The sequence below is a fragment of the Chrysoperla carnea genome, chromosome X (assembly GCF_905475395.1).
Source record: "Chrysoperla carnea chromosome X, inChrCarn1.1, whole genome shotgun sequence".
Taxonomy (NCBI): domain Eukaryota; kingdom Metazoa; phylum Arthropoda; class Insecta; order Neuroptera; family Chrysopidae; genus Chrysoperla; species Chrysoperla carnea.
The window spans coordinates 35,995,463-36,008,378 of record NC_058342.1 but is presented as its reverse complement, the minus strand read 5'-3'; the positions used below and the strand labels follow the sequence as shown (position 1 = coordinate 36,008,378).

At 31.2% G+C, this 12,916-nt stretch overlaps 2 protein-coding genes across 5 annotated transcripts; both read left to right on the top strand.

The window, feature by feature from the left end:
• The first annotated feature begins 255 nt into the window (after positions 1-255).
• On the top strand, positions 256-2,638 carry LOC123302673 (synaptobrevin-1-like). 2 transcript variants are annotated; one of them, XM_044885715.1, is made up of 3 exons: positions 256-424; positions 1,570-1,881; positions 2,366-2,638. In XM_044885715.1, exons 2-3 carry the CDS (start codon positions 1,584-1,586, stop codon positions 2,407-2,409), a joined length of 342 nt encoding a protein of 113 aa, XP_044741650.1. In that variant the 5' UTR covers positions 256-424; positions 1,570-1,583; the 3' UTR covers positions 2,410-2,638. The 2 variants fall into 2 exon arrangements, with proteins under 2 accessions (XP_044741650.1, XP_044741651.1); XM_044885716.1 differs by having other exon boundaries at positions 256-428.
• Positions 2,639-5,009: 2,371 nt separating this feature from the next.
• LOC123302616 (rho GTPase-activating protein conundrum) lies at positions 5,010-12,634 on the top strand. Of its 3 annotated transcripts, none has more exons than XM_044885636.1 (8): positions 5,010-5,033; positions 7,442-7,589; positions 7,998-8,275; positions 8,658-8,887; positions 9,168-9,937; positions 10,595-11,008; positions 11,609-11,795; positions 12,286-12,634. In XM_044885636.1, exons 2-8 carry the CDS (start codon positions 7,478-7,480, stop codon positions 12,458-12,460), a joined length of 2,166 nt encoding a protein of 721 aa, XP_044741571.1. In that variant the 5' UTR covers positions 5,010-5,033; positions 7,442-7,477; the 3' UTR covers positions 12,461-12,634. The 3 variants fall into 3 exon arrangements, with proteins under 3 accessions (XP_044741571.1, XP_044741572.1, XP_044741573.1); XM_044885637.1 differs by lacking the exon at positions 5,010-5,033 and adding an exon at positions 6,086-6,209; XM_044885638.1 differs by lacking the exon at positions 5,010-5,033 and adding an exon at positions 6,314-6,333.
• The last annotated feature ends 282 nt before the right edge of the window (positions 12,635-12,916 follow it).

The window sequence follows — 12,916 nt, the reverse complement described above, 5'->3', positions numbered from 1 at the left end:
GCAGTTTTGTTGCGTTATTTGTAAAAAAAAAACTTATAAATCGCATCAATTTTCCAATCAGAGAAAATCATTAGACAAAAAAGGAGGAATTATATTTTCCAATCTAACAAAATAAACAATTATAATAATTTTTATAGCCACGACAATTTTTGAAAGAGTTTTCAACATTTGATTGATAGATGGCACTAGTGCTACCTAAAATTGATAATAGATGGCTTTAATTAAAATAAAAAATGAAGTCATTCGTCAATTGACAAAAGGAGTAAACCTTCACTCATATAAATACGAACTAGTCACAATCAACTACTTGCAATTGACTTTTTTTTTTATAATTAGCAAATTTTTCGCTAATTTTGACAAGTGATTTTTCTCCTGGAATTTGTGATTTCGTGAACACGTTTTTTTGTCTTTTATTTGTAAAAAAGTAAGTACATTTATTTGAGTATTCTTTTTAATTTTTTTAGGTTCAAAGTGTTTTACGTAGATAATTAGTAATTTATTTATCATCAACCATCAATTACTAGTAATTTTTTTTTGCACTTGTTTATTTATGCCAACTTTACTTTTTTTGGATTAAATAGTTGTTTTTTTTTTTGGATTTACATTATTTTGATGATATCAGTTTTTTAGGTGTTTTGCTGTATTGTTTTTTTATCGCTAAATATTTTCACTGATTAGTTTTGATATAAAATTTATCATCATTTATTTAATGAGAACTTTAAGTGTAATCAAATTTCAAATTTAGGCCCCAATTCAAATTCATTTTTCAAATAAAGGCGTATTTCGATCTACAATGCAGTTATCATCAGTTTGAATTAAGTAAATTACGATTCTGGTTATGTAGGATTTATTTTTTTCACCTTGGGTAGAGAAAATTAACCTCAGAATTGGGGTAAATTAAATTTGAAATTTCGATTCACTGTGTGTTTTATCTATTGAGAGCGATTTCAAAAAAATAACTTTATTGTTAACAGCTGACCCAAAATGGATTTACAAAATGTAAGAAAAATGTCTTTAAGCCCTTTTTTATTAGTAAATAGTTTTTTTTAGATTTATTTTGGACAATATAAATCATGGGAATTTCCATCGGATTAAGTTGAGTTGGCCTAATTAAGATACTGAAATTTTTGACATTTCAGATTACGTATAATTTGTGCGCGAATTTCAAATCTTAATTTGTTTATAACACGAACAAGATTTATTAAAAAATCTCTTTAGATGGGCTCCGAGAGTATAATAACACAAAATAGGATCAAGGAAATATGTCCTGGAGCTAAAAAGTAACTTACGAAACCTTTGAAATGGGTAAATTTAAGCCATTAAGTTTTATCACAAAAGCCCCCAAAGCACGTTTCATGAGATTTTAGTGGGGATGTAAAAAAATATCAAAAAACATGAAAATGCAATAATCCCATTTCAATATAATTTGAAACCTCTAATATTTGGGGGGGGGGGGTGCGGTAAATATGATTGGAAATTTCTGTGAATATTGTTTATTGATATTGAATTGAATCGAAGTGAAGTAAGCGTTTATTTAAAAAGAATGTTCTTTTTGTAAAATTAATTTAGAAATATCTTGAACCATGGATAATTCTGCAAATTCGAGCAACAATAGCAATGTTAATGCAACAAATAAACGACTACAACAGACGCAGGCTCAAGTGGATGAAGTGGTTGGTATCATGAGAGTAAATGTTGAAAAAGTATTGGAACGTGATCAGAAAATCAGTGAATTGGATAATCGTGCGGATGCGTTACGTGAAGGTGCCAATCAATTTGAACAACAAGCTGGTCGCTTAAAACGTAAAATGTGGTGGAAAAATTTAAAAATGATGATCATTTTAGGGGCAATCGCTACATTTATTGTTATTATTATCTTAGGTATGTTTTTTTATTATTTTTTATTGAGTGTGTCACACACACGCACACATTCTAAAGTGACACCTACTAATTTAATGAGTTTGATAGGTCTATGAATTCATAAATCTATCTATTTTTCTCATAGCCACATCTCCCAAATTAGACCTCAGATCGAAATTTGGTTCATAGCTTTTTCATTTGTATTGATAAGCTTAATTTACTGGTATAATTTTTTGCTAGCAATAACAGAACACCCTGTATTATTAATATTCAATAACATTTAATTATGATACCATTCTCAAACTCCTTGTATCGAATCTAATTAAATACAACTTCCGAATTCAAATTTTTGCGGACAGTACGTTTAAAAGCTTTGATTTCCGAAGTTATTGAACACAACAAGATTCAAGCCATGTAATTTTGTATAACTTAAATATAGAATTAGAATAAAAAAAGAATATTTTTTTGTTAAGTTTTGTTAAATTTTCTTTTCTTTTTGTTACAGTGTGGATCATTCAAAGTATTAAAGGTGACGATAACAGTAACTAAAAAAAAAACTAAAATTGGATTGATAATATTTATAAATATGGACCCTCCGTACTTTTTGTCTTCCCCCAAATCATCCTGATCTTGATATAAGATTCAAAATTATTTTTAGTATTATATAATCTTTATAAAATATACAAATACAACCATTTAAGTCCAGTCCATCCAGCATTTCTACTTTTTTTAGAAAATTTTATCTTTTTTTTTTTTGAGGGATATACAACAAAATATTTGTATTAATATTAATTTAAAACGAAAAAAATACAAAAAAACAAAACAAAACATTATTTTTATACTTAAAAATTTATAAAATTTAAACTAGTTTTAATCTATAAAATTTAGTTAAACTTACTGTCAAAACCGCTCCATTAAAATGACATTGAACGATTGAACGCACCCTTTGAACCATAACATACAAAACTTAAAGTGTGCAGTCTGTGTGGTCAAAGGTGTGATGTGATGTGTATCTAATATCCATCAAAGTCTACGAACGAACCACATTGTGCTCGGTACACCACACACCTGACATCAAAGTTGTATATTTGTCATTGTAAGGTTTGGTTTTGACTGTAGTTTCTAATCTAATCATTTATTTGATGGCACAAATTTTAAGAATTCCTTTTCAAATGGTACTTATCATCCGCACACATAAAATTGGATGTTTGAAAAGAAAATATGTTGTTTGTGTTTAAAAAGATCACAAATTCATAATGCTAGGTCTAAGTTGGTCATCTAGACTCAAAGATTTAGCATAAGTGTAGTCAAAAATCAACAGTTTTGGGCTATCTTTATCTTAAATAATCTAAATCTTTGTATCTTTAGACTAATTAATTATAATTGCCATTATTTACTAATTAATTATTTAGAATGATGCTCTAAATATTGATTTTCAAGGAAATAGAGATTTCATGAAAATTGAGTAGAAGTTGGTAGTAGGAGTATGGTGAGATGAAAATATTTTTATGTTAATTTTAAATATATTTTATAATGTATAAAATTTAATTCAAGTAAATATATTTCTTCAGTCAAGTGTTGTTTATTTTTTTTATATTTTCCGGTTTTCCAACCTTTTAAACAGTAAGACTTCTGGTCTGCAATTGTGTGCCTTTTTTTAACGAAAGGTTTTGAAATGTTATTCGCACACAGATGGGTACAGGCAGCATCCAGTTGGGTCTAAGTCTAATACAAAATAAATCTATTATCTATGATTAGAATGGCCCAATCCAACTCTTTGATGTTTTAAGGTTCCACAGTTTTTATACATCCTCTTGATCGTTTATTTTAGAAGGGTTCACGAGAATAACTTGTCATCTGGTGGCCAAGAGTTTTAGTCGAAATGCTTCTAGGATTGATAGGTTCAAACTTTAACTTTCAGACCCAAACAGCTATATCTGGCTCCGTAGAGAATTTATCTTGTGCAAATAATCTACAGGGTGGGTAACTTAAACAAAAGTTGCAGTGATTCTCTCGGTTCCTCGGGTTTCTTTAATAGTCAATTTCGATGTAAATGGCTGATACCAACCGTAGATGACACCAGTATCGGAATCTGTAGTTAGTTTAATTGGTTAACCATAGATGGCACTAATATCGAAGAATTCACAGAGTGAATGTTTACTGTACTTGTACGTGCATGTAATTGTAAAATGTTAACCTTAATAAATTTTACTTTTATTATTGTATTCAATTTCAAGTACAATATTTGTGTGACGTCAGATGTGCTGGACTGCTGGCTGTTACTGTTATAAATCAATTATAAATGTTTGGGGCTTAATACCAACATTGAACATAAATAATATTAAATAGTTGGGTTGGTAGAGAATGTATTGTACAGTCACAGATATATCGATAACAAACTAGACAGCTAATATTATAGGCCAAGAACAGCATGTTTCATCTGATTACTGATTGAGTCATCAAACCGTAGGAGGTAGGTATTTTTTTGCTCCCAATAGTCATAAAATATGAGATTTAATTACTATATTCCATAATTTGCAAAATATATATAATTATTTTAAGTAACAATTACTATGAAAGCCATCAATATCACTTATTTTTGCCTATATGATGTCACATGATGGCGGCTCGTGTTTTAGATCACGTGATACACAGATTAAAAATTACGACTTTTAATTTTAATATAATAAAACAATAATGTGCTTTTATAACTCAAACTCACAATATTTAAGTATATTTTTACTCAATATTCACTGTCTCTCTTTCCTTGTTTTATACATTGACATCCATAAGAACTCTTCTGACACATATATGTAAAAAAAGATTATTTCCAAGATGTATACAATGTGATGTTTTCAACATTGGCAATCTAGTTAATTTATATCAAAATTTGTGACCATAATGCAATAATAATAGTATAGCTTAACTTTCTAGTTGACTTTGACTTAGTCATGTTTGGTAATACAATTACTAATATAATATAAAGTTTAAATTTAAGTGATTAGTAATAGTAGAACGTATGCATGTAAGTAAGTACCTACCTTAGATCATATATTTTACTAGATAGGCCCAACGTATACCAAGTAGGTACATTTTTGTTTTACAGAGAAGGTTAACAAAGACAACAATACTATATTCAAACAGCTGACAAAGAAACATAATAACAGAGCATGGTAAGTTATAAAAAACGAATGTTTTACAGATATAACGGTAGTGATGACCTATACCAAACGTCATTAAATTCACGCCTACAGTTTTTTTTTTTTTTTTTTTGATCATTTTGACTCTCAAATGTTTAAAAAAAAGTACAGACACATAGATATGAAGATAGAGAACACCAGCCTGTAAGTGGATGGCATATGCGAAGTGAGAGAGAAAACTGCCGGTAAGTTCCCCTGTGTGTATGATTATGACAAGGACACAGGGGAACTCATCGACAGTCTTCTCTCTCGCTTCGCATATCGCATCCACTTACAGGCTAGCAAACCACTGGCGTTCCCTAACTGTATCATCTCTATGTTTGAGACATGAAGGCTATAAAGAAGGAGAACGATCGCTACGTGTTAAAGCATTAGCGAGTCTGTCCCTGAAAATTTGTAGAATTTATAGTTCATTTTTCAGCCACCAGCCGCGCTGTCATCAAGAAGTAGTATCTGCGAAGTTAGCTGTTTATGAGTACAAGTAAATGAAGATAGTTGCATAATGTACAAATTGATATATCATTTCAAATTAACGCACAGCAGCCCGCTCTTATTGATACTACTTAGCGGTCGCAGCGCCTCACTTATTTTATTCATATTTCGGGGACAATATTTTCTATAGCGATCGTTCTCCTTCTTATAACTTTCATGGATATAACGGTAGTGATGACCTATACCAAACGTCATTAAATTCACGTCTACAGTTTTTTTTTTTGACCAATTTTGACTTTCAAATGTTTAAAAAAAAGTACAGACACATAACATATGAAGATAGAGAACACCAGCCTGTAAGTGAATGGGATATGCGAAGTGAGAGAGAAAACTGCCAGTAAGTTCCCCTGTGTGTATGATTATGACAAGGACACAGGGGAACTCATCGACAGTCTTCTCTCTCGCTTTGCATATCGTATCCACTTACAGGCTAGCAAACCACTGGTGTTCCCTAACTGTATTATCTCTATGTTTGAGAGGTGGTTCTCACTCTGTTGCCACTTCTATATAGTAAATATTCAAAGATACTTACCGTACTAAGTAATAAGTTAAGTATGTAGTGTAGGTACGTAAGTACATAAGTCAAGTGTATTGTGTATTGTAAATATTAGAATAAGGTTGTGTTTAAGTATAGAATATTGATAGATAGATAGACAGGTTGGTTTTACATATTTTAATATTTATTATTAATTTTAATAATTAACTAATTAATTAATTATAAGATTGATGTTCTTAATAAACAGTTACAGTTCTTGTGTTATAATTTACATGTTTATTAAATGTAGATATTGAATGTTGAATATTTGACTTATTGTGTTATAGGAACCTACTTAACTACGTAATAATTACTAATTAATAATAATATCATGAACTGATCGTTAAGGTGAGGTTGGAATGGATAAATAAAGTTAAAATAAAACGTAAATATTGACAATGAATAACATCTAATAAAAATAATAAGTAACATTACTTATCTTAGTATTATCTATAACTATTGTTCCCCAATACCCATCCATATGCATGATTTGGACATGATCGTGATCATAATAAATAAACAAACCCCCTTTTTTTATGGTCATTACTGTGGTGGGTCCACCCATATGGGTATGATTGGCCTTCCTATCATCTAAACAGACTAATGATTTAATAAAATTTAACAAAAACAATGAATTCAAACTCTTAGTCTATTGTTTCTAATTTCATACTAAACCCCCATCTGATAATTTTTGGGAGAACTATTTTTGGTTTAAAAATTCGTTTCAAAGCATGAAGATTTTCAAAAACGAAAAAAAATCATAGCTAAATCGTTTACATTCCCCTATTAGTTTCCGTTATCAATGATTTGGGTCAAAGATTGTCTCCGGAGGTACTCGACCAATTTCAGTTGAGAGTTTTACTACTTGAAACAAATGTTGGTGTCAAGGACTTATCGATTTCCAGATTTCCAACTCTTTCGACGAGAGTAGCTACCGCAGAGAAATCGTTTTCTATACTTCGCGATGTAAAATCTTGGTTGCGTGTCTCAATGGGACAGGAAAGATTAGTCTAACATCAGGATATCGATGATATTGTCAATGCTTTCGCGAAAAAAAACGAAAGGTACAAAATCTTGGCCAGGGCGTCATATATTTTGTAAACATCTCCTTTGTAGGAATGCACTATATCGATCATGAGCGAGTTCATACTCCGACTCGCATTTGGTCGATTTTTGGATTTCTGAATCCGTGCCTGGGTCATTATTAATTATAAGATAGATTTCAAATCATATAAATTAATTATGTAGGTACTAGTGAGTAAGAATCAATCAAAGTATAATTATAGATTAACAACTAGTCTAGGTTTAGATAGATTTCTATTAATTAGTAATTAATAAGTATAATGCTATTTAGTTTTAGTTGCAATATTTACGGAGTTGGAGTTGGAGTATGTATGCAAATGACGACTACAAAGATTTCTGGAATGAGTACAAGCTTGTTCAGGAAACAAAACATACAGCTACTACAGAAGATGAGGACCATACAAAATTGGAAGTTGATGGTATTGTATATACTTCTAATAACTTTAATAAACAAAGCAAAACATATAAATTTATTAAAAAAATAATAATTAAGTCAATTTTATGATAATCAAATGGTAACCACTCACCGCCTTCGAGTGAAGGGGGAGATTAAATCATAACCTCTATTTTTTAATGCACTAGCTAATTAAAATTAATGAATTTGCTAATTATTATCATTTGAAAAATAAAAGTTATATTTTAAATCGAGTTTGAGAGCTTATAACGCGACTAGTACTCACAATGTGAGCGTCCAAAGTGCTACTGAAACTGATTTCCCTACTTCCCAATTTAAAAGTTGTCAACGTCAACCGTTAATATTGACTGAGTCACAAGAAACACGTTGTTACTCGATTTTATTTTACTTAACTAGTTTCATGTTTGTACAGAGGTGGAAAATGACACAGAATTACTACGAGTCATGGGAATGGGTCACTTAGTCGAAGTATTCAATCAATGTCGTCAAATCACCGATCAACAATTAGACATGTCACTACGACAATTATCTAAGCGGCAAGCAGATACTGTACGAAAACGAGTACGTGCACTTAATTATACAGTCAAGTCACGAGCGCATCTAGCAGGAGCACATGTAGCGAGCAGGAACCGAGGATGGCAACGTAAACCCGATATTCGAAATGTTTTTAAATCAGATGTTGATGTTGAGGTAATTAATAAAAAAATTTTATTTTTATTGAATTTTGTTAATTTGACTTAAGGAGGGTAGAGGAAAGGAAGAAAATCTTAAATAGGGGTGTGGGTAATAATAATAATAATAAAACAAAAGAGGATGTACACTCCTGTCACCCGAAGACGGGGGTCATCGGATAGGAGGCGCTATTAAAATCGGATGAACCTAAAGGATTCTGTCGAGGCCAGACGCCACACAGAAAGACCACAACTTCTCCGTCTTTTCAGGTAAGCACAGTCTAATGGCCTAGCTGTGGTTATACACAGTTTGGTCTCTGATTCTTAAAGATGATTCTCCTTATCTCTACCCTCCATAATTTGACTAGTAATTATTATTGATATGATACTAATATACATAGACAGCAGACGTAGACGACACCGGAAACGGTAACGATAGTACAGGCACACGATCTCGATCACGGAGTGCAACACCCGACTCATTGGATTTCGATTCAATTCAAAGCACACCAATTCAATCGACAACAACTGATTGGAATGCAACTAATTGGAATACAAATGCAGCAACATCAACGCAACACGATCAATCTGCACACACAAACAACCATCATCCGCATTCATCAAACAATCTGTACGTATTAAACACCATTCAGCAATCAGTAATCAATAATTGAATGAATTCACTATTGATGCTGATGATAATTCTTAAAAGGTTCCCCTCGTGAATGACCATTTTTAAAACATATTTTGGGAATTGTTTGGGTTTTTATCAATTACAATACGAGCTATTAGCCATTAGAGATTAAAATGACCCACCCTGTATATTAAGGAATCAAATTACGCAAAAAAATCACACGGGGGGACCTCCTTAATTATCATGTGATGTTTTAAAATGCTAAATTCATTTTCAGAGTTGGAAGTGTCCCAAGTTTCGTTAAAATATTTCATCAATCTGATTTAGAGCAAGCCCAAATCACAAGTGCACACCGTAGCAGTAGTGAAAGTGAAAAAGATACGTTGCGTCGTACGCCTAGTGCCCCTCCAAGTTGCAACCGTAATCGTGGGCTTGAATCGAAATCCGAAGATAATTGTGACACATCTAACCATGTACCATCCATATTACCATCGACTGAAATGTTTGGCCGGCCAAATTGGAGTCATTATCGCGAAGCGGTTGCTTCAAATTCAGAGGGTATTGAACTATTAGGATTTAACCGTATTGGTACAATGTATTGTCCGCGAAATTCACGTGAACGAGGTCGATTAATACGTGACCCACAACCTGATACACAAACATCTTCGACGCATCGTCGGAATGTAGATGCTTTAATTGATAGTCCGACTCTGATCCAGCATCCGCATCGATCGCATGCGCAGTCATCATTCCATCCAAGCATTCCATCAAATGGACCAATGAGTTTTGAAATGGCATTCAACAACAATCGAAGTAGCTCAACAATAAAACAAGAAGAGTCTTTGAATTTATATCAAAATGAAACGAATATTGTTAATATTGATGTTAATTATAGTTCGAATGAACAACGAATATCTGTAAATCAAGTCACTGATCTGGATTTTAAAGATATGACTCCCATGTTATGGTTGGAAATTTGTATGCTCTTCGATAAACATTCCTTAAAAATTCATCGGCGTAAACCGTTAAAACGAAAACGAAAAGAAGGTAAAATTAAACACAATTATATTTTCTTTCTACATCACAATTCAATCAAATCATTCCTATACATACATACACATGGAAGTCACGAGTCAGAGACTTCATATATTTGGAATCTCAGAAACGGCTCCAATGATTTTCATGAAATTTAGTATGTAGGGGGTTTTTGGGACGAAAAATCGATCTAGCTAGGTTTCATTTTTAGAAAATGTCGTTTTATCTCGGAAATGGCTCCAACGATTTTCATGATATTTAGGATACTTTTGCCTTTTCATTCAATGAAAATCGAGATATCAATAGAAATCTTTTGTCTTTTTATTCGATAAAACAATCAGCTGAGCCCAACAAGTATGGTTTACATTTTGTTTACTCGTGGCGCTGACATCTTAGCGACAAAATCCAATAAGTTAGGTTATAGTAGAATTAAACAAGGTATGTTCGATGGAGGACGAATTTTGGTTCAGTTCGCGCACCTAGTTCGACACTATCTCAGCTTGTTCTCGCTTCCTGATACGTTTGTGTGAACAATCCTTGACTTTAGTAATGAAAAAGTCGTTCCTTACAATTTTTATACCATGTATAAATGAAATATATCAAGGCACACTAAGTTTAGTACCAAGTTGTAACGCTTAAAAATAGTGTTTGTATTTGTGTGTTTTACAGATGGCAACTTATTTGGTGTAAATTTATCAACATTAGTGATGCGTGATTATCAATTTATAAATAATGATAACGATCACGATCCATGCAATGCTAGTGCTGATAACAGTGCGAACAGTAACACTACCAGCAGTGATGATGCAGTGCCATTGATAATACGTGATCTATTGTCACGTCTATCAACCGACGCCAGACTCAAAGAAGAAGGACTGTTACGAGTGGCGGGTAACAAACAACGTGTTGAACTCCTGTGTACTGAGTTGGAACAGCACTTTTATACCAAACAAGAATCATGTAAAGCATTATTAAACAAATCAACTAGTCATGAATTAGTATCTATTTTAAAGAAGATTTTAAGAGATTTACCGCAACCTTTATTTACAACAGAATTAATACATTTATTTTATGAAACACATGGTACGTAATCAGCTAATTGTATAATTATTTAATTAATTAATTTAAGGTGATTGTAAACCTACAATATTATAAAAAGGATTTTGGTTTATTGCATGGTACTTATATATGTAAATGACTTTATATGTTTTATTTGTTTTGTGTGTTACCAAGAGAACAATAGAGTAAACTGTTTATGCTTTTTTTGACATATGTGCGTAATAATTTATAAGAAGAGATATATTAAGTTGTATTAATAACCTGTAATTTAATTTATTCTTTCAGGTATTATTTAATTATTATTATAATTTTGAATATTATGTAAAACTTCTTTATATATTCTTTCAGAATAAATAAATCAGTAAAAACAACTTACATATATAAACCAAATACCTGCTTTGTAGTCAAATAATAAGTTATTTTTAGCTTTACAGTACCACGCAACTACAAAAATATATAATATATTATGTGCAAGTGATGCTTATAAATTTGATAATATAAATATCGCTCTTCAATCATCAATAAACTAACTATAGTCGACTCTGTTCATCAAATGATGGATTTTCGATCAAAAATTTAAATTTTTAATTTATAAAATAAAATTTTTTGTTGTTTCTGTTGTAGCTATTCAAGATCCTCATGACCAATTGAATGCATTAAATTTACTTATTCTATTGTTACCAGTTCAAAATCGGACAACTCTGTATGCGTTGCTAGAGTTCTTCATTCAAGTGGTGCGCCATCAGCATTTTAATAAAATGAATTTACACAACGTAGCTATGATAATAGCACCTTCATTATTTCCACCACGGTAAATTATTATTATTATATATATTATTTATTTATTTATTCACTCGCACCAGGAGTCGAACCCGGACCTCTTGCATTTATGATAAGCTCCATAACGGAAATTTCTAATTAAACCAAACGGAATGAATAGGGTTCAACTGGAAAAAAAATTTGCAATTCATTCTCATTAAAACCAATTAAAATTTTTAATCAAAATTTAATTGTAATGAATCGGATATACAATTCATTCTGATTGAATTCCCATTCAATCCAATAGAACTAGTCGAAAATTTCCAATTGGTTCCAATTCATGAATGGGATCGAATTGGAAATTTCATACTGGATTGAATCGGAGTTCATTTGGAATGAATTGGAAATTTGAATCTGATTTTTTTATCAGTGTTATTTATTTCAAATTTTCAGAGAATATTTCTAAGATATTATACTTTAAGAACATCGATGAAAATTCTGACTACACCTAACTTCTTAATAATGATTTTATTTGATTTTAGATACATTTTTACAACAAAAAGTCAAACAAAAAACAACGATTTAAATTCAGAGATTGCATTTGCAGCGACTTGTTGTAAATTAACTGAAACATTGATAGAGCATGTGCAATTATTACAAACAATTCCAGTGGCGTTATTGAAACAAGCTAGAACTACAAATACAACTAGAAACTAGATTAATATTAATTATTATATGAATATGAGTGAGTGAGTGAATGAGAGAGAGTGAGTAATTAATGTTTGTGTTAATGAATGATTAGGTACCTACACCTACACCATTGTTAACTAATCATCACACTATTAGGTGTACTATTAATTAATTTATAAAATATAAATTAATTATAATGAATTTTATTTATTTATTGTAGATCAACCTTCTTAAATACCTACCTAAACCTTTCCTTGTACTTTTTTACTTATAGACTAATACTTTTAAGCCAATCAAAAATGAAAACCAAAGACAGCGGCCCATAACCCGTGATATGACAACCGTAGATCTATGACTAGGCATTAGGACAAGGAGAAACAATAAAAAGAGACGTAAGACATTGAATAGAGTTCACTAATGATTATGTGTATTTAATCGTACAACAATTTAATTTTTTTTTATTATTAATCTACAGTTAAATTG